This window comes from Carcharhinus amblyrhynchos, chromosome 2 (genome assembly GCF_965287045.1).
Source record: "Carcharhinus amblyrhynchos chromosome 2, sCarAmb.v2.hapA, whole genome shotgun sequence".
Classification (NCBI taxonomy): domain Eukaryota; kingdom Metazoa; phylum Chordata; class Chondrichthyes; order Carcharhiniformes; family Carcharhinidae; genus Carcharhinus; species Carcharhinus amblyrhynchos.
The window spans coordinates 81,274,620-81,297,399 of NC_137325.1; the positions used below are offsets into that span (position 1 = coordinate 81,274,620).

At 39.6% G+C, this 22,780-nt stretch overlaps 1 protein-coding gene across 1 annotated transcript in view; it reads right to left on the reverse strand.

Annotated features, from left to right (window-relative positions):
• Positions 1-22,780, reverse strand: part of vps50 (VPS50 EARP/GARPII complex subunit) — a 150,015-nt gene that overhangs the window by 47,847 nt on the left and 79,388 nt on the right. Inside the window, exons 14-20 of the mRNA XM_080207994.1 lie at positions 20,861-20,952; positions 17,223-17,317; positions 17,028-17,126; positions 15,532-15,622; positions 12,411-12,578; positions 8,315-8,433; positions 3,796-3,902 (exon numbers count right to left, since the gene is read on the reverse strand). Of these exons, the coding sequence (XP_080064120.1) occupies positions 3,796-3,902; positions 8,315-8,433; positions 12,411-12,578; positions 15,532-15,622; positions 17,028-17,126; positions 17,223-17,317; positions 20,861-20,952 (771 nt within the window). The remainder of the gene's footprint in view (positions 1-3,795; positions 3,903-8,314; positions 8,434-12,410; positions 12,579-15,531; positions 15,623-17,027; positions 17,127-17,222; positions 17,318-20,860; positions 20,953-22,780) is intronic.

The following is a 22,780-nucleotide window of genomic DNA, read 5'->3' on the forward strand; positions in this document are numbered from 1 at the left end:
GCGGGAATGTGGAACTGAGCCACGACAGATCAGCCATGATCTTTTTGAATGGCAGGGCAGGCTCGAAGGGCTAGATAGCCTACTCCTGCTCCTATTTCTTATGAGGATTGGGAGCAGTTCAATATTCAGCAAAGGAGGACAAATAAGCTGATTAAGAGAGGAAAACAGCGTACAAGAGTGAACTTACAAGTAATATAAAAGCGAACTGTAAAAGTTTCCAGATGAATAGAGAAATAAAAATATTAGTCAAGACAAATGTAGGTCGGTCCCTTACAGCCTGAAACAGCAGAATTTATAATAGAGAACAAGGAAAAGGCAGAGCAAATTAAATAATTTTAGTTCTGTCTTCACAAAAGAAGTTGCAAGTAATTTCTCAAAAATGCTAAAGAATCATGGGTCTGGTGAGGAGGATTTGAAGGAAATTAGCATTACTAGAAAAATTGTGATGGAGAAATGAGTGGGATTGAATGCTGATAAATCTCCAGACTCTCACAATCTACACTTTAGGATACTAAGGGTGATGGCCATGGAAATAGGTAGTGCATTGGTTGTCACTTTCCAAAATTCTGTACATCCCGGAACAGTTACAGTAGATTGGAAGGTGATAAATGTAACCCCACTAATTGATAAAGGAAGGAGAAAAAGGGAAATTACAAACCGGTTAGCCTAACATCAGTTGTAGGGAAAACACTGCAGTCTATTTTAAACAATGCAATAGCACGACACTTAGAAATATCTATCGGATTAGGCAAAGTCAACATGGATTTATGAAAGGGAAATCATGTTTGACAAACCTACTGGAGTTTTTTGAGGATGTAACTAGTAGAATAGATCAGAATAGAATCAATGGGTGTCTGGATTTGCAGAAAGCTTTTGATAAAGTCCCACATAAGATGTTATTGTGCAAAACTGAAGCGCTTGAGAGTGAGGTGGTTCAGATGTCAACTTGGCCCAGTTGGCAGCATGCTGTAGTGTGCAAGAATAATCTTGACTCAAGCCCCAAAATAAAATAAAAATCCCAGTACAGAAAAAACTACACTGTCACAGGTCTCTTCTTTCAGGTAAATAGTAAAGTACCTCCACATTTGCCCAAACGTTTAGGAAGTTTTTTTAGGCATTAAAATATCCCAGAACATTTGTTGAAAAGGAGAAAGTTCAACTAGAGCCCAGTAAAATTTTTTGTTCAAGTACCAAACAATGATTATCATTCAAGTCACTGGTATTTGTGGAACATTACCACAATTGCTGATAGAATAATCATGGCTTCTGAAGTGATCATTTGTGAAGCATTTTTGAGACAATTCAATGTAATAATACACTAAATAGCACATTTATCAAGTCATTGCCTAAACAATTGGATAATTATTGTTATTGAAGTTTGGTTTTATACTAATCAGATACTAAATAATGATAATAATGAAGAGAGAGTAGTTAGTTAAAGCTCATTTCACAACTGTTCAATAATAATAGAAAGCCTGATGGTGCAGAATAAAGAGCATAGTTTTGTCATTAATTCTATGCTCAATTAAATCTCAATACAAGACCTATGGTTCCTCTCTGCAAGGGCTAAGTAAAATAAGTCTGGACAATCTCAGACCAGTTTGTATTGGTATATCTCAATGATAGCCAATATTTAAACTAGAAATGTGGTAAAGGAGCCTTGAGGTTAAGTTAATATGGATGATCTTTAATTTAACAAGTAGAAAACCAGCTTTGGAAAGAGTGTTGTATACATTAGGAAAGCAAATGTTCCTTCCTTAAAACTGATTGAGCAGAACATTCATAAGCCTCCAAACAAAAAAGTAAAGCATAAAGGGCAGAATTCTCCCAAAGAAATTCTAAATGTTGAATTCGTGGGTAAGTTAGAGCAATTCATGCTGTTATTTTCAATGGGAGTTCAGAACAGAATCTCCCACAATTTGTGCACTGTAGATGCCAGAAAATTCAGTCCCAAGCCCACTAGTAACCTTTAAATGATAGTGGGATGCGAACGCTCACCGGAACACGACAAATCACCCCTGCGCAATTCTCCCAGCCCGCTGCACTAGAAAATTAGCGCAGCGGGATGGGAGGAGCGCTCTCTAAATCTATGCATTCTGATCTAAGAAATCAAATTCACTGATACCAAGTCCACGTTGATGAACCCTATTTCATTCAATAGTAAAGCTATGTCTTTAAAAGAAAAATTTCTGGGAGTTACCAGTTCCAAAAGCACACTTTAGCACATTTTGCCAATTTCTACATGAGCACTGTCAAACTCTAGGTGGTAGACTGTTGAGAGATAACACGTGGGTGTCGTACTCTAATTTCTCCGTTTGACAGGTTTCCATTTCTGGCAGATTGTTAATGCAAATACAAAGCATAAGGTGGGTGCAGATCTCTAGATAATGAGACACACATCAGCAAAGGACTACGACTTGATTTCAGGGATTCCTTTGTGATATTAGGGATAGCAAGAAGAAAACAAACTACAAGTAAATATTGCAATCTGCAACTCTAAACACGAGATTTTAAAATAATTAATATACAATCATAATTATATGATACATTAGCATTTTAAACATTTCCAAGACAAGCATTAATGTATCTCAGCTAATAGACACAAGAGGCAAAGTACTAGTAGTCATGAAGTTAGAACTCAAATCTAGTCATGCTTATAAAGCTCTCAAGAGAGTGATATCTAAGAAGGAGACACAAAAAAATAAAAATGCCATAAAACATAGTGGGAGATAAAAGGGAAGGAAAGAAGGGTGTTGGTGGAATGGGGAGGAAGGAAGGAAGGATCAGGCATAAAGGGGAGGGAGTAGATTGTGAAAAGGGGGGGTGAAATGGAAGAGGTGAAAAGAAAAGGTGGTGGTAAGCGAAGGCTGAACAGGAAGCCTTCTTGGAAAATACAGACGTGGAAATATAATCACTTTTATTTCAATATCGCTGAATCAAATTCCTGGAATTCACTTCCTAAAAGCATTGTGGGTATATCTATGTGACATGGACTGCAGCAATTCAAAAAGACAGTTCACCACCACTTGTCAATTAGGGCAAATAAGGATGGACAAGAAATGTTCATTCTCCAAGTCAAGCTCTATTCCAAATTGAATGCCTACCCAGTACATCCATGTTTGGAACAAATGATGTGTGCAAAAGTTTAAAAGTTAATAAGATAGGTAAAAATTTCTTCCAATTAAACATCAGCATGACTGAAGCCATTGCTTTCGGTTCTTGTTCCAACTCCATGTCCTAGCCACTGACTTCATCCCTCTTCTGGAGATCAAGCGCATTTGCAACTTTCATGCCACATTTGACCCAAGATAAACTTCCAAGCTCTTACTCGGACTTGATTTTTTTTCCATAACGTTACCTAGCTTTGTGCAGCTCAGCTCCTTCGCTGTTGAAACCCTCATTCATACCTTCTTTATCTCTGGGCTCCGCTATTCCAATGCACTCCTGGCTGGTTTCTCACATTTTATCTTCAGTAAACTTGAGGTCATCCAAAACTTTGCTGTCCATATCTTAACTCACAGTGTGTCCCACTCCCATTTCAACCACATATTCACTGACCTACTTTATTTACCAGTCAAGATTTATAAATTCTAATCCGTACAAAACCAAAATCACTTAAGGCTCTGCCAAAGAAATTGGCTAAGGTGAAAGCAAGCTGCAAAGGGTAGGCTGGACAGGTCATGGAGAGAGTTATGGATCAGTTGGTTGAAGAGACACAACACAATTTTAAGTCAGTGACATTCATTATCTATGCAAGGTGTTAGAGTAACCTCAACTCAAAGCTTTCATACTCACCAACAAGCCTTATTACATTCAAAGTAGTGTTTGTTAAAATGAGTGTATTGCCCTTGTTCAGATAGTAGTCGGACTTCTTCCTACATTTCATGGTTTCTTTGGAAACACTAATTAAAAACAGAAATTTAATTACCATAGGTCTAACGAGAAGTTCAAGGCAAAATGTGATTTCATGAGCTGATTGCTTAAGCAGCTGTTACATAGTGTGGCATTAGAATACATCAGTATTTATTCTAACAATGATCTCTTACAGCATTTGCAACTGTCAGTCAATATTAAAAGATCTATTCAGAAGAAATTTTGAATTAAAGAGTCCCGACAGCACAGGAGGTCATTTGGCCCATCGAGTCCGCACCAACAACAATTCCTCCCAGGCCCTATCCCCATAATCCCCTGCAGTATTTATCCTGCTGGTCCCCCTGACATTAAGGAGCAACTGTGCGTGGTCAATCCACCTAATCTGCACATCTTTGGACTGTGGGAGGAAACCAGTGCATCCGGAGAAACCCATGCAGACACAAGGAGAACGTGCAAACTCCACACAGACAATCACCCAAGGCTGGAATTAAACCCGGGTTCTTGGTGCAATGAGGCAGCAATGCCAACCACTGTGCCACCCACTTGTTCATCAAGTAAACAATAAAGCATTGCAAATGCAATTTATTTATATTAAAGTGATCATTAATGTTTTTGAAGATTTCTGTCCAATATTTCTTATGTTACTGCAAACAGAAATGGATCTTTACAAATGGCAAGTTCGCAACGATGTTTCCCTCTTAACATTAAAGATGGTGACCAAAACAAAAGTGTCTGCAAATTGTTAGATTCTTTGCTCTGCAGTTTAGCCAACATGCAGAGACTTGGCTCCAGGTGCCAACTGGATTGTTGGAGGATCTTTCAAAGTCTATGGGAGTTTATTTGATTGAAAACCAAGCCATATGAACTGAAGCAGGCAGTAAGGATGGAATTTTCCCCTCTGCATACTAAGCATGGTGACAGGCAGGAAAAGTGGCATTTTTTTTCCCCACCAGTTGCAAAGGCAGGTTTTTGAGGCGGGCGGGCGGGCGGGCGGGGGGGGGGGCGAGTGGGGCTCCAATTTGCCTGCTTATATTTAAAACACAGCCATGTACAGCTTTCTCAATGACTTCATCCCAGTATTGGGATGCCACTGGGGCTCTCTCTCACTCCAGGTGACAGACAGCCCCAATGGCAACTGGCCTCTACCACTTCCCAAGCAGTGCATTCCACATTCCCAACACCCTTTTCAGAAATCCCCTCTGAATCTCCTGCCCCTTAGTCCAAAACTATGGTGTGATAGACCCCTTAACCATGGGGTACAGCTGCTCCCTACTCACCCTGTCCACAGCCTTCATAGTCTTATATACCTCAATCACGTCCCCCCTCAGCCTTTTCTGCTTTAAAGAAAACAATCCAAACCTATTTAGTCTCTCCTGATGGCTCAAATGCTCCATCCCCAGCAACATCCTGGTGAACCTCCTCTGTACCTACCCTGATGAGTGCGATCACATCCTTCCTACAGTTCTGTGAGGTGACCAAAACTGCACACAGTACTCTCGTTGTGGCCTCACCAATGCTCTGTACAACTCATTACCTCATTGCTCTTCTGCTCAATGCCACCACTGATAAAAGCAAGTGTCCCATATGTCTTCTTAACTATTATATTCATGTGCTCTACCAAGTTCAGTGTTCTGTGAGTAAGTACCTCAAGATCTGTCTGTTTTGTTGAACTTCAGTGTCCTGCCCTTCACCTAAACCTCTGCTGAGGTCAATGACAATAATTCTGAATGGTAATATGTTGTGGTCAATGGAGCCCTTAAGCATATTCTCAATGAACATATGTCAGCATGATCAGAAGACCATGTTGAAGCGAGCAACAGGCTAGGAGTGAGGATGTAATAGAATTGATGTGTGCTCTATTACCAAAGAGGTGTTGATTGAGGATGGTCTGCTTCCATTTTTAAGTTTTCAAGGGCCAGGCTGGTCATCAAGAAAGGTTGATTGTGTACTGAGAAGCCATTTTGTTGCATGACAAGCAAGCACGTGAATATGGCCATGCTGAGGTGCTCCAGCTCCAAATGCAGGTCCACAACTCTAACTGAGTGTGCTGGAAATTAATAAGATGAAGGCAAGACAGAGCATTGATTGCTTTTAAACTGAACACATGCAGAACATTCTTCAATGCCTTGGCACAACTATTATCGTCAAGGTTACACAGACTACATTGTTCAATTGTTAAAGCTTGAACTTCTTGAGGTGTTTTGCCGAACTGATGGCATACTGCTACGATGTCATTGGTATTGCAGAACAGCTCCCACTTCTTGTAGCATATAGTCGTGACTGAGATGCCGGAGAGACACTTGAAGACATAGCACCTTCTGACATTTGATGCCAGGATGCATTCCTTGAAGTAGCGCCTCATCTCAACAAGGACACATGCTCTTGCCGCTTCATCATCTTCAAAGGATCAGGACAATGGTAAGCCTAATGTGTAACTGCTTCCTGTCAGATTGAGGTAGATGTTTGAAATGAGAAGCATAGCAATACTGGTGTTCATGTTGACCAGTGATAGAGGGCACTTGTCCAAGAGGATGTGGATTGCAACTCATCATCCTCCTCAGGGAATCAGATGACTATGAAGACTTTATGTGCATGCCTGCCTCATCTGACTGATGCAATGGCCTCTTCCCTGCAGCCTCTGCTTCCTTAAAGTCAACACCCTCATTCCCTTCAGTGTCCTTCTCATCAGAAGAGATGTGCAGCTTCTCCCATCATCCTGGAAAAGTATAATGTCCAAATGACCCTGCCTCCAATAACCTTTGGTTCTCCCCTTGTAATCATTAATCCTATTGTGGTCATGGTAGATACCCCTTGTATGATCTCCTGAATCATTTCAGGTGCATGTGCTATGCCCAATGTGGCTCTCACTGCTCTCCATCTTTAGGGCAATTGCTGAGTGAAATATAGAGACCAGCCCGCTCTAAAAGACTTTTGAGTGCCCCAACAACATTTTCGTCATTCAAAGGCTGCAGATCCCTCCTCTGACTGTGAATGTGCCATCTGCAGCTCAGTATCATGCCAGAGACACTCCCAAATATTGCATGTGATGCTGTGACTACAAACCGTGTACAACATGCTGGACACAACTGACACTGGACTGACATGCCCTCCCTTCCCTGGTCTGGGAAAAGAATAGCTTTCACAAGCTTAGCAGTGTAAATTGCAACATTTCTTCACCTCATGATCCTCTCATTTTGGCTCCAAAAAGCCTACGTCCTTCCGAAACAGGCTCTTTTTCCATGTGGCCTAGAAGGCGCTTCCCCTCTGCACTCTCAAGTCACATGACTGAGTGCAACCTTTTCTCAATACACTCTCACAGTCCCAAGTTGATCCCTTGCCCAGCAGCCCCCCCACCCCCTTGCCCACACCTTGTCTCCCCACTTCTCCCACATCCCCACCTTTGCAAGTCCCCAAGTCAAGTCTTTGCCTTGGGCACATTACAACCCGATGCTGGTCTGGTATATAGAGACTTGCTGCTGAAGGCCTCTTAGGAGATGACTCCAGTGAGGTTCTTTTATAATGGAACTCTTTTCAAAAGGGTTTGTAACCATCTAAACTGGTATTACTACATGATAGTCATAATACAAAAGCATTTCAGGTAAAAAGTGTTTCACTAATACTTGTAAGAAAACAGGTATTTCTTTACTAATATCAGTGAAATGAGAATGCCTGTTACTCATTACGGAGTCCTTCTTTCCTTGGTAAGACAGAAGCCGCAAAGAAAGCACTACAGTAGTAAGGGGAGAACGTAAGTATGAAGCGGGGAGCGGGGGGGATAGCAGAGCATGCTTCAGGCCATCAGTCACACTTTTATTCTTGCCAATCTTACCCTAAGTTGCCCACCTTTCCCATTTATTAGCTGGCCTTGCGTTGTAAACCCGGGAAGATTTCTGCAGACCCCCAGTTGGAGAACTATTATAGTTGAATAAGAAATATATTTTTAAAATATTACTGCTGACTTCAACCCTTATGGAATGACATGCATTTATACTATGAAGATTTTTTTTGCATGATATTTTAATTCTAACTAAACCTGACTTAAATGATATCCTCAGCAAAATGACAGTGTGGTTTTGAAGCACACCCGTGAATGTGGTGAGCATTTCTGGTGATCGCCAGTGTATTACAACATAACTTATTCCCATCGGGGAATTGGTAGTCCCAAGTACTGTTATCTGACCTGCAGCACACGTGTTGCTGTGTTTGGTCATCAAGTGGTTTCAATGGATTAGACTAATTATCACATTTTTGATGTTGAACCAAGTATTCAGAGATTACATGTACTGCAACATAAAAGTGAAAGTACAGTGATGAAAACAATACAAGCATTGATTAAGGCATGTTGGCCAATTATACAGCAATGTCTATAGCCCTCAGATAACGCACGCAATTTCTGAACATTCAATTACATTGTTTGGGTAAAATATTTATAATAAACTACCTTTTCACAGGAACGTCGCCAGTCTGTTCGTCCACATAGTCTCTTTTAAGCTCTTCTGGAACATCACTATCACTATCGTCATCTTGATAAGCACTCTTCTCCAACTCATCAGATTCATACTGTGGACAGAAACATTCCTCAGTCCATTTACCTGGAATTAGTAATTCACCTAGCCAAATATCACCAAGAATATGGAGTCTAAATTGAAATTATTTTAGTTGAGTACAGATGTTGCGCTTGCAAATTGTTACAGTTATGAGATTATTATTCTTTTTATACTGTTCTTTCATGGGATATGAACATCCAAGACTAGGCTTTATTGCCCATTGATAATTGCCTGAGAAGGTAGTAGTAAGAGGCCTAGATTTAGAAGATCGTCGTGATTTGGAACTGTGTCTTTAACGTAAGGTAAAATAAAGAAGATCATGTGCCCTGTCCTGAAGTCTCAGACAGCAAACCTGGAGGTTTGATTATTACAGATTAAAGAGGGTCTAGGTTGTTTTCCTGGGAAGAACGCGTAAGGTGTTTACGCTTGGAGACAATGACAGTGGCCTGTGTGCTACGTGGATAGACTAAGGGTCTCTGAAGTCCCTGAAACGCTTTGAGGATGTTAGGTGGTAAACAACTGCTTTAAATTTCCCATTTACTACAACGATATGAGAGAGTTGGGGTCTCAAGGATAATAAATCAATATTTCCACCTGGATACAAAGCCATAGAGTCATAGAGGTTTACAGCATACAAACAGGTCCTTCGGCCCAACTTGTCCATGCCACCCTTTTTTTAAACCCCTAAACTAATTCCCGTTGCCCACATTTGGCCCATATCCCTCTATAGGTTTAGGTTAGAGGGTCATTGCTTTTTTCTTAATTGGTCGGCGCAACATCGTGGGCCGAAGGGCCTGTTCTGCGCTGTAATGTTCTATGTTCTATATCCATCTTACCCATGTAACTGTCTAAATGCTTTTTAAAAAACAAAATTGTACCTGCCTCTAATACCACCTCTAGCAACTTGTTCTAGACACTCACCACCCTCTGTGAAAAAATTGCCGCTCTGGACACTTCTGTATCTCTAGCCTCTCACCTTAAATCTATGCCCTCTGGTTTTTAACTCCCCTACCTTTGGGAAAAGATATTGACTAGCTGATCTGTGCCCCTCATTATTTTATGGACCTGTATCAGATCACCCCTCAGCCTTCTACACGCCAGAGAAAAAAGTCCCAGTCTATCCAGTTTTTCCTTATAACTCAATCCATCAAGTCCCAGTAGCATCCTAATAAATCTTTTCTGCACTCTTTCTAGTTTGATAATATCCTTTCTATAATAGGGTGACCAGAATTATACACAGTATTCCAAGTGTGACCTTATCAATGTCTTGTACAACTCCAACAAGACGCAGCAACTCCTGTATTCAATGTTCTGACCAGTAAAACCAAGCAAGCTGAATGCCTTCTTCATCACTCTGTCCACCTGTGACTCTACTTTCAAGGAACTATGAACATGTACCCCTAGATCTCTCTGTTCTGTGACTCTCCCCAATGCCCTACCATTAACTGAGTAAATCCTGCCCTGGTTCAATCTACCAAAATGCATCACCTTGCATTTATCTAAATTAAACTCCATCTGCCATTTGTCAGCCCACTGGCCCAATTGATCAAGATCCCGTTGCAATCGGAGATAACTTTCTTCACTGTCCACTATGCCATCAATCTTGGTGTCATCTGCAAACTGACTACCCATGCTTCCTATATTCTAGTCCAGATCATTAATATAAATGACAAATGACAGTGGACCTAGCACTGATCCCTGAGGCACACTGCTGGTCACAGGCCACCAGTTTGAAAAACAACTCTCTACAATCACACTCTGGCTTCTGTCAAGAAGCCAATTTTGTATCATTTAGATTCTTCACCCTGGATCCCGTGAGATTTAACCTTATGCAACAATCTACCATGTGGTACCTTGTCAAAGGCCTTGCTGAAGTTCATATAAACAGCATCAACTGCACTGCCTTCACCTACCTTCTTGGTTACCCCTTCAAAAAATTCAATCAGATTTGAGAGACATAATTTTCCACTCAAAGCCATGCTGACTGCACCTAATCAGTCCTTGCGTCCCTAAATGCCTGCAGATCCTGTCTCTCAAAATACCTTCCAACAACTTATCCACCACAGATGTGAGGCTCACTGGTCTGTAGTTCCCAGGCTTTTCCCTGCAGCCCTTTTTAAACAAAGGCACAATATTTGCCACTCTCTAATCTTCAGGCACCTCAACCATGACTATCGAAGATTCAAATATCTCTGCTAGAGGACCCGCAATTTCCTCCCTAGCCTCCCACAATGTCCTGAGGTACACTTCACCAGGTCCCAGGAATTTATCTACCTTGATGCACTTTAAGACTTCCAGCACCTCTTTCTCTGTATTATGTGTGCACTTCTCAAGACACCGCTATTTATTTCCTCAAGTTCCCTAACATCTATGCTTTTCTCAACAGTAAATACTGATGAGAAATATTCATTCAGAATTTCACTCATCCCTTGTGGATCTGCACATAGATGACCTTGTTGATCCTTAAGAGGCCCTACTCTCTCCCTAATTATTCTTTTGCACGTTATGTATTTGTAGAAGGTCTTTGGATTTTCCTTTGCCTCGTCTGCCAAAACAATCTTGTGTCCCTTTTTGCTTCTTGATTTCTCTCTTAACTCTGCTCCTACATCATCTATATCTTCAAGAAATTCACTTGATCCCAGCTGCTGATGCAAGTCACGTGCCTCTTTCTTCTTCTTGACCAGGACCTTAATATCCCGAGTCATCCAGGGTTCCCTACTCCTGCCAGCCTTGCCCTTCACTCTAAGAGGAATGTACTTACCCTGAACTTTGGTGAACATATTTTTGAAAGCCTGCCATTTACCAGATGTCCCGTTGCCTTCCCAAAGACCACCCCCACCCCCATTAGCTTTTGGATTTACAAAATGTCTGCCAAAACATTCTTACTTGTTCCAATTCAGCCACTTTTGCACAATTTGTTTTGTTGTCTCAATTTTTTATGTGCATCCGTTGACTAACGTAACAGGACAAAGATAAGCTCCCAGATCTCTGACCAGGTTGATTTTGTTTTTCTCCACTCCTCTACCAAAGGCTTTATTAGGGTTATGACATCACAGGCAGCAGTCACTTCCTCACACCTTAACCAACTGATTAATATTCATAGGACATTCAAATTACTCTTGAACTTAAATCATGTCTCTTTGATTTGCATATACTACTTCACTGAACAGACCAAGAGCAGAGACTTTGACTGATTATTTTCATTCCAAACCCAGACACTGAGGACAACTGTAGGGATCAACTAAGATGTGGAGATGCCTGCATTGGACTGGGGTAACCACAGTAAGTCTCACAACACCAGGTTAAAGTCCAACAGGTTTATTTGGCAGCACAGGCTTTATAAACCTTTTGGATTTAACCTGTTGTGAGACTTCTTACTGCCCAACTAATGTCATAGCTGGATCCAGCTGCCTTCATGATCTGTTTTTGTTCATTTGGTAAACTTGCTAAGTTAAAAAAGTAACTATGAACTAATATACTTCTGGCAATATGACAAAGGATAAACACAGTGTTTTGTCAGTATTCACAGCCAACTCAGAGGTAGCAGATAGTCAATGCATATGTTTCTGTAAAGTGGCTAAGAAATAGATCATCATGATATATGGCATCAACAAGGAACATAGGTTTTACTGTTATAGAAAATTTAAAACATTTAAAATTACATAAACACCAACATTCTAGTCTCCATATCAGTATTTCAATCCTGTCTGTGACTATTAGCTTTGAAGACAATTGTAAAAACTACTTGTCATTAATGTCAAGATCTACTTTCTGCACACTTCACTCATATCAACATGAGGAAAATGGTCTTTACAACAGATTGAAGTTTTGCATACAAATACTTAACCTTTTATTCCCCTTTCAAAAGTACTGCGGATACTTCTGACATTACAGTTTAATTTCAGATAGTTAATATTGCTCTCTTGCCACCAAAAAAAGCCATTCTAAAATTATCATTCTTTAAACTATTGGAAATAGCAACACTCATACCCCATTAGCAGCAAGGACATCTTCTGTTTCATCATCTTTGACATCTGTCTGGTGTTCAAATGGATTTCCACCATTTTGATACTGGTCAAATAGAGATCCTGCTGTTGCTGTATATTGCTTGCTAGGTGACACTGAAGGGGAACGTGACTGCTGCATAAATTTAAACTCCTAAAAGCAATAGATTTCCATTAAAATGATTTAAATAGATTAGAATTTAGGATTAATGATAGTGAAGCATCATAGAACATAGAACATAGAACATAGAACATTACAGCGCAGAACAGGCCCTTCGGCCCACGATGTTGCGCCGACCAGTTACAAAAACAATGACCCACTAGCCTATACCAATCCCTTTTCGTCCATAAACCTATCCAGAGATCTCTTAAACGCCCCCAAACTAGACGCATCTACAACTGCAGCAGGCAGGGCATTCCAATCCCTCACCACCCGCTGGGTAAAGAACCTACCCCTGACATCCGTCCTGTAGCTACCCCCCCTTAATTTAAAGTCATGCCCCCTCGTGCTAGCTTTCTCCATCCGAGGAAAAAGGCTATCACTATCCACCCTATCTAAACCCCTAATCATCTTATATGTTTCAATAAGATCCCCTCTTAGCCGCCTTCTTCCCAACGAAAACAACCCTAGATCCCTCAGTCTCTCCTCATAGGACCTCCCCACCATACCAGGCAACATCCTAGTAAACCTCCTCTGCACCCTCTCCAACGCCTCCACATCCTTCTTGTAATGCGGGGACCAGAACTGCACACAGTACTCCAAGTGCGGCCGCACTAGAGTAGTGTACAGTTGCAACATTACACTGCGACTCCTAAATTCAATCCCCCTACCAATAAACGCCAAGACACCGTACGCCTTCTTGACAACCTTATCTACTTGATTCCCAACTTTCAGGGATCTATGTACACACACACCTAGATCCCTCTGTTCATCCACACTATTCAAAGTCCTCCCGTTAGCCCTATACTCGACACATCTGTTGCTCCTACCAAAGTGAATTACCTCACACTTCTCCGCATTAAATTCCATCCGCCACCTCTCGGCCCAGCTCTGCAACCTATCTAAGTCTCCCTGCAGACTATGACACCCTTCCTCACAATCTACCACACCTCCAACTTTGGTGTCATCAGCAAATTTACTAATCCACCCAACTATACCCTCATCCAGATCATTAATAAAAATTACAAACAACAGTGGCCCCAAAACAGATCCCTGAGGCACACCACTCGTAACTGCACTCCATGATGAATATTTACCATCCACCACCACCCTCTGTCTCCTATCTGATAGCCAATTCCTGATCCAACTTCCTAGATTACCCACAATCCCATACATCTGCATTTTCTGCAGAAGCCTACCATGGTGAACCTTATCGAACGCCTTACTAAAATCCATGTATACCACGTCAACTGCCTTACCCCCATCCACCTCTTTGGTCACCTTCTCAAAAAACTCAATAAGGTTAGTAAGGCACGACTTACCTGCTACAAAACCATGCTGACTATTTCTAATCAATTCATTCATATCTCAATTCAAGCAAACATGTCAGGATACAATTGTATTGAATATATAATCAATAAAGTGAAAGTTATAGTACTTTATTTCATCAGCAACAAGGTGCAATAATCAGTACATTTTAGCTCTTGGATGCTAATCTATCATTTTCTTTACCTTCAAGGACTGACTACCATTAGATATTCCTCAAAAATGGCAAGAGCTAACAGCCGTGTGTGACATTGCTAAGACAACTATAATCATTAAATGGATTGTTGAACATAGTAACCAAAATCATCCACAGACTTAAAAATGAACACTGCAATTCATTTATAAAGAAGTTGAAAGTTTCTAGGACCATATTTTGTACAACTAGATCAGAACAGAAACCTTCATACTGAGAGGCTTGTGTGTGACCGCTTTTTGATGTAGGTGAAGGCTGCTTAACAAATCAAAGATCAGAGAACTGTGACCATTACATGAGACTGTTCCACATTAGGCTGTCCATGGGATAAGGAAGGGTACAATGCAGAATTGTAACTTTAGAAAGATGGACTTGAAAAGAATGGGAAGAATGAGGAAGCAACTAATCAAGCTGGACTAAATGGTTTAAGGGCAAAAATTAGAGTAGTGGCATTTTTTAAATGCACAATTCTGGAATTACCAGATATAAATAACAAAAAGAATATTAAGAAACCTATTTGATAACAAGAGAGTTAAACATGAAATAAGAATGTCCCTTAAAATTAGATTTTTAAAAAATCATTTTTATGGGATGTGGGCATCATTGGCTGGGCCAGCATTTATTGCCCACCTCTAACAGCCCTCCATTTCAGAGGACATTTGAGAGTCAACCAAATTGATGTGGATCTGCAGTGTAACGACATAAGTGAACTAGATGGTTTAGATGATTGACAATCTACTTTGTAAACAATCAAAAATAAACATTGAGAGAGGGGATTGCAATGAACTTGAAATCATAGCTACATTCAAAAAGCATAGCAGTAGGACTTCAATGGTGCAATCGTATCAGATATCTGATCACCTTATTCACAGAAAATGTAACTGACTCTGTCCTGGAAGTAATTGTAATTATGATAGAATGAAGTTATGTACACAAATACATAATCCTATATTGCCCTCTCAAAACTTCAACGTGGTCCTGGAAGTTTATCTATAAAGATGGCGGCTGGGTAATAATGAAATGTGGATGCTGAGATGGATGTGTGGGGTAACAAGAAAGAACAAAATTAGGAAGCAACACATCAGGGGGTCAGTGAAAACTGTAGGAATATTGAAGGAAGTAACTGAGAAGAGGTAGATTTGACATGGTCTTCTGCTAGAGAGAGAGGGGGAAAATGTGGTGAAGTCAGTGATGGAGATGGGACTACCAGGAAGGAGAAGAGGAAGGTCAAAGACCATGCAATGGGATGAGCTTGAACACGGCAGGACTGGAAGAGGAATGGGTAACTGACAAGAGGTAATAGAGAAGATGATCAACCAACTTTGCGGCAATCCCAAATAAAATGGGAAAAACCATAAAATTCCTGTTCCATTCCTTTGACATTTACAGTTGGTTTGGCAAACTCCATTCCCAAGAATAATCACTTACATGCAATTGCAAAATACTAAAGTTTGATTTCACAGGGCATAGTTCCCAAGTTTCATTTTCCAAAAACATTCTTAGTTCTTCAAGGCGTATTCTATAAAAAGAGATAGTTCATTAGTATGTTAATTATAATAGTCTTATTTTACATGAACATGTCTCAGATGGTAAACACACTTGGGTTTCTAAATTTATTTCTCTCCCCTCAATCTACTTATTTTATATCAATATATTTACTGTAATTAAGTGGATTTCTTCACACATCTCAGTCCTCAAGCTATAAAACATCCTAAAGTGGTTGTTATAGTAAACTTAAACTTTCCTTCCATGAGATCATCAAGATTCATTTCTTTAAAATCTATGAGCATTAGGTATTTCAAAACTACACAAAGTTTATTTGTTTTCAAGGGAACGGGAACAATTATGAATAGAGCATAAGGTGCTTCTTTTGGCCAAGCCCAAATGCAGAGGGCGCCAGCGGTTGGGGACGAAGCAGGGAAGGTGTACAGAACAAACAAAATAGTTTTCTATTCAAAATGCCAATAATAAAAATCCTTTTGACCAATAGGCTTGTCACTAAAAAAACAGAAAAGAAACACAGCTCCAAAAGCCATTGCCACAGATTTGTTCCGGTAGCAGTTTGTACCTAAACTGTACCCAACACTAAAAGATCAAATCTAAGTGCAGCAGTCTCTGACATTCAGCTGTGTGCAGATTAGGTTCATGTGTCTGTTCAGACACTTCAAGCATGGCCACCTAAAAAGCAAAATGGGGAATACAATTATTATGCTATTCAAGCATCGAATAGGATAGTATAAAAGTCAGTTAGCTCAGTTGGCTTGATGGCTGATTTGTGATGAAGGGGAAAGCAGCCTACGGCCATCTGGGATATTGGCAACTTTATCGAGAATAGTATTCATTTTTCCTATGCATGATACCAAATTTTTTGAGATCTTTGGATATGAGACCCGAGAAAACAACCTTCATTTACAATTGTGTTTTAGCTTCATCACATTATATCTAAGCCTGGTGCTGCTCCTGGCATGCTCTTCTATACTCTTGAACAAGCATTGGTTCCTTGGCTTGATGGCAACGATAAGAGGTAGGCTGGGCCACAAAACTGTGGCTGAATACAATTATGCTGCTGCTGATGGCCCTGACTGCCTTCTGGATGCCCAGTTTTGAGCTGATAAATCTGTTCTGAATCTATCCCACACCAACTCATGGGAAGTTTTTTGTTGTATTGTTGACATTTTTGATCAGATTTTTTTTCCCCACTCTCAGCAGCAGAGTAATGGAGCAAAGAAGTTGTGGAAAATGACAAACATTTGAATTCAGTTTAACAAGTCTGGAAATAACAAGCTCCCATCAACATAAGTAACCACGAATCTATATTTCAGAGCCTATAATAAAATAATGCATGTTTATATTGGCAAGGTGCTATTTGGGGGATGAAGTGCATAAAATGTTAATGCATTTTAATAAAAATGGAAAACCTTTACCTGTGATAGCTTTTAAAATAATTCACACTTTGTTTCCGAATAGACTCTTGCAACACCTCTGATTTACTGCCACAAAATTCTTCACCAACTTGCATTAGTCTGGTTTGCAAATAAATAACATTGATGTTTGAAATAAATTTTGCATATACAAAATGTTGAATTAAAATGTAGTACCAGAGTATTGCCTCAACATACCTGCTAATAATGTCCAGTACAAAAATAAAGTCATCATACTTGAAACTGGATAAATCTGTTCCAAGCAAATATGTTTTTGCTTTCAACTGAACATCCTATTAAACAAGAATATAAACAGTCAGTAACAACATAAAAAAGTAAAGTTTATTTATTAGTCGCAAGTTGGCTTACTACATTGAAGTTACTGTGAAAAACCCCTAGTCGCCACACTTGGGTGCCTGCTCGGGTACGCTGAAGGAGAATCTAGCATGGCCAATGCACCTAACCAGCACATCTTTTGGACTGTGGGAAGAAACCCAAGCATACGTGGGGAGAACATGTAGACTCCGCACAAACAGTGACTCAAGCCTGGAATTGAACCTGGGTCCCCTGGCATTGAGACAGTATTGCTAACCACTGTGCCACTGTACTGCCCATGAACTCATATTAAACTCATTAAATATTAGGCTTATTTTTGAGTTTAAAGTCAAAGCTGTAGAACTCAATTAAATTTCATTATTTGTAGAAGGACATGTGATTTTGAGGCAGGTTGATGGTCATAGCAATATTGATTAGAAATGCGTGTTTTACAAATCCCACAGCTAGGACCAAAAAGAACTGCATAGTAGCAGCAATACACCCATATTCAGATCTCCACAAGAGATTGTGTTTCAGGAATTTTATTTAGCTATTACAGCAAAGACTCTACTGTGGATCAAGAATCTGTCCATCTTTGTTTTGAATACGTTCAATGATTTAGCCTCTTAAGCTATCTGGGTAGAGAATTCCATAGATTAACAATCCCAAACAATGAAATTCATAATCTCTTAACTGGGAGATTCCTTACTCTGAAACTATTTTTAGATTTCCCCACAAGGGGCAACATCCTTTCAGAATCTATCTCGTCAAACTCTCCAGAATGTTTCAATAAGATCACCATTTATTCTTCTAAACTCCAATCAGTAAATATCTAATCTGCCCAACCTTTACTCACAAAACAATCTCTTCAATCCTGGAATCAACCCAGTGAACTGCCTCCAAGAAAAGCATAACCATTCTTTATTGGAACGACCGAAGGTATATGCAGTACTCTAAGTGTATACAGTTATATTAAGACTTCAATTTGAAGTATATCAAGACTTCCTTGATTTTACACTCCAATACTCTGCAATAAAAGTCAATGTTGTATTTGCTTCCAAATTACTTGCTGAACCAATGTGCTAGATTGTGATTAATGTACGAGAATTCCTAGAACCCTATATACCACAGCATTCAGAAGTCCTTCGTCCACAAGGAGCAGCACAGTGGTTAGTGCCAGAGATCTGAGTTTGATTCTCAGCTTGGGTCACTGTGTGGAGTCTGCACGTTCTCCCCACGTCTGCATGGATTTCCTCCAGTTCCCTCCCACAATCCAAAAGACGTGTTGTTTAGGTGCATTGGTCATGCTAAATTCTCCGTCAGTGTACCCAAAAAGGGCCAAATTGTGGTGACTAGGGGATTTTCACAGTACCTTCACTGCAATGTTAATGTAAGACTACTTGTGACACTAATAAATAAACTTAAACTCAATGAAACGTTCTTCTCTTTTATTCTCAAAGTGGACAATTTCACATTTCCCCACAATATATTTTATCTGCTAAATTTTTCTCACTGACTTAACCTCTGCTTCCTTTGCAGATTCTGGGTGTCCTCATCAGGACTTGCTTTCCTGCCCATCTTTGTATCATTCACAAACTTGGCTACAATACTCTCTACACTGTCCATTCCAAGTCACTAACATAGATTGTAAATAGTAGAGGCCCCAGCACTGATCTCTGTGGCATCCCACTAGTTGCAGCTTTCCAACCTGAAAATAATCCATTTGTTCCAACTCTCTCTTCCTTTTAGCTTGTCAATCCTCTATCCATACTAATATGTCATCCCCAACACCATGAGCTATTGAATAGAAACCTTTTTGGAAATCCAAATACACTAAAACTACTGGTTCCCCTTTATTCACTCTGCCTGGTGTGTCCTCATAGAACTCTAATAAATTTGTCAAACATGACTTTTCTTCCATAAAACCATCTTAGCTCTGCTTGATTGCATTATGATTTTCCAAAGGTCCAGCTACTACTTCTTCCTTAATAATGGATTCCAGCGTTTTCCTGATGACACATGCAATGCTGCCTGGCCTATATTTTCTTGCTTCCTATCGTGAAAAGAGCCATTTGTGGTTTACTAATCTGCTGGAACCCTTACAAAATCCAGGGAATTTTGGAAGATGCAGCCTATGCATCCACTATCTTTTAAGATCCTAGGATGCAGATCATCAAGTGTAAGGGTTTGTTGGCCATTAGTTTTATAGATTTCCTCGTACTTTTTCTCTAGCGATCACGATTGTTTAAAGTTCCTCCTTTGCTTTTGCAGTTTGATTTTCAACTATCATTGGGACTATCTTAGTGTATTTTACTGTGACAACTGATGCAAAATCTTTGTCATTGCCTTGCTTTCTATTGTTAATTCCCCAGTCTCATCTTCTGAGAAACCAACTTTCGCCAATCTCTTCCTCCCTCCATACTTGGGGAAGCTCTTAATATAGGTTTTTATATTTCTTGCTAATTTATACTCTGTGGCAAAAATTATGAATACCCTGAGCCAGGCACCACAACACTGGAAGCAAGTGTTGAAAAAAATTTAATGACCTTACTAAGATGGTCAAGATAAGTGAATGCACCAGTACATCATATTCCTCATCCACTTCACTACAAACCTCTCACAGTACTCAATGCACTGCTCCCAAACATTCAGAACTCACCTAACATCCTTATGACTATACCTCACCTGCACACATACCATTCATGCCAACTGTGTCTGTTCATGATTCATGTAAATTAACCAAAAGTGGTTCACAGAGACCAAGTTTGATGACCACTGACAACAGACATGAGCACTAATAACAAAGGTCTTCTCAAGCTAACTTTTCTTGAGCCCCTGCAGTTCTTGTCTTAAAAGGTCACCACGCTTTTGCACTCAAGCTTATTGTTGGGGCTATATGGATTGATGCTGGCTGAGTATTTCCTAGCCCATGTTCCCTTCTTCAACAATGTACCAAAAGCAGATTTACTCAATTACTTTTCTTGGTATTTTATGCATGTAAAAATAGTGCTAACGTGTCCACAAATCACTACATTTCAAAGTAGCTAATTATATGTTAAAGACTTCATGAACTCAAATACTTAGAAAACTGGATGAACGCTTTCCTAATTTTTTTGTATTTGTTTCCCACACGAATGAATGAAAAGTAACAAAGGTACATGGGCACTCTCTAGGTCCAATCATGTCAAATAACCATTCAAGGAAAAATTATGCTTAAGTTCATACGGAGATCTACAAGTAAATCAGATGGCCTGTAGACAAAGGTCCAAATACAGTCATAATTATGCAGAGCAAATGCACATTTACTTGTAATATTTAGTAAGAGTATTACATTTCTCTGCAACCCGATATTTAAGATCTATACAAAAAGTCATTTTGTAGCAAAGGGAATACACATGAATACTTATGTTGTTAAATACATAAAGCAATTTATGCTTTATTAGAAGATGCAGTCAAGAAGAAACCTATAATGAAGCATTCTACTTTGTTTTTAAATGCCATTCACCAAGTCGGGCACAAACCTGCCAGATGCGGGAAAGGCCATGTTCCAGTTTCTTTTTCACATAGCTTCGATTAAAATTGGCATCATCTGAGGAAATCACATTTCGGCCATCTGCATTGAAAAACATAATAGTTTTGTGAAACTGGATTTTATTAATATATTCATTATATAGTTCTTAATTTCTGCATCCTTTTCAAAGGATATTGCTGTTGTCATATGGCTGTTTAGTCAGCCAATCACTGATTTTCTCAGTGCTATGCTAATGTTTTCCGTACTTACAGCACTTGGAAGCGTACGACATGCACACAATTTTCACCGAGTTGTGAAAATATCCATTAAACATCCCATAAAAGCACACAAGTATCTTTGGTTAAATGGGTAGCAAACAGATGGCAAAAGATTAGCAACTATAATTTACAGCAGTTATCTATTCCTCCAAATGTTTACAAAGAGATTTTAAAAGTCACATTGGTCCCACAGGTACCAGTCTAATAAGATATTCTACATTAAGGAAAGGTGACATAATGTCAGTCTAGAACAATTAAAAGGGTATAATTTTGTTGTGAGGATATCTCAATCGGCCCACAGATCCTTCCAATTGAGTGGGGAAACAAAAAACCCAATTGCTTATGCCTCAGTGACCAATGACATTGCTGGAAAAAGCCACAGGCACAGACAGTTAAGTGGTTCTACTACCAATAAATCAGCTTTCAATACTGCCATAAGCCAAGCAGAGGTGCACCATTGAGTCAGGGAATGCAGCAGTGGAAATGGAGGTCTGCCACCAGTCTTTAATTCAAATCATGTGAGCATGCCAACATTATGCACACCCCAAGAACAAATCAAAAAGCAAATTAAGCAGTTTGTCAACCATTCATTGCTCCATCTCCAACTAATATATTGATTCTTTCCCCCTTCTTTCCTATTCATCTCAATGATTTCCAACCTTATCAACTTGTCTGTTCAGAGTTCAGTCTTCAGTTTTGTTGAGAATTTACAAATCTGAAATGCTATGTGCTGTCTTTTCTACAGTATTCCCAAAACAAAGCTACATTCCCCAACCCAACATTTTCATTCCCTCGGCCTTTTCAAGCACCATACAGTCCATGTCAAGTCACAGGCTCATCTTTCCTGATCATGCGTGAAGAAATCTTAATTACATATACAGTGGAGTTGTGAGCATTCACACTTCTGACTCAGAAGACACAGAATTTCAGTTACACTTTACAATATGAATATAAAACTCAAGGCTGACACTCCAGTACAGTACTGAGGAAGAATAGCACTGTTGGAGATGCTGTCTTTCAGAAGAGGCGTTAAACCTGGGCCTACCTGCCTGTTTACCTGAATGGAAAAGGTCCCAGTGCACTATGTCAAGAAGAGGAATCAGCCCCGGTGTCAGAGCGAATATTTATCCTTTAACTAACGTAAGTAAAAATAAATCTGGTCAATATCACATTGCTGTTTGTGGGAGTTTGCTATGCATCAGTTAGCTGTTTCCTACATTAGAATTATGTCTACACTTCAAAAGTGTAATACTGGCTGTAAATACAAATACTTAAATACAAATCTTTCTTATTCTTAATTTGCGATGAGATAGCCTACATACAAAAGTGACAATAATGTATTGCTCCAAATAACTCAAATAGATACAGTACCAATGAAAATTCCAATGATCTCAACAATGAATAGTGAGGACTTCTAAAACCAACCAAATTAAATTTAAAGCATTATTTTGCAATATTCAAACGGAAAAAGTTAGTAACTGACATTTTACTGGAACCCACTTGTTTTACATTTGGATTGCACAACATTCATTTGTCTAACCACAATAAAGCCTGTTATCATAAAAGAAATAACTTGCTTTTATATGATGACTTGCAATAACTTCAGCACGTCCACAAAAAGCTTCTCAAGTACTTAACTGGTAGGGAAGTGT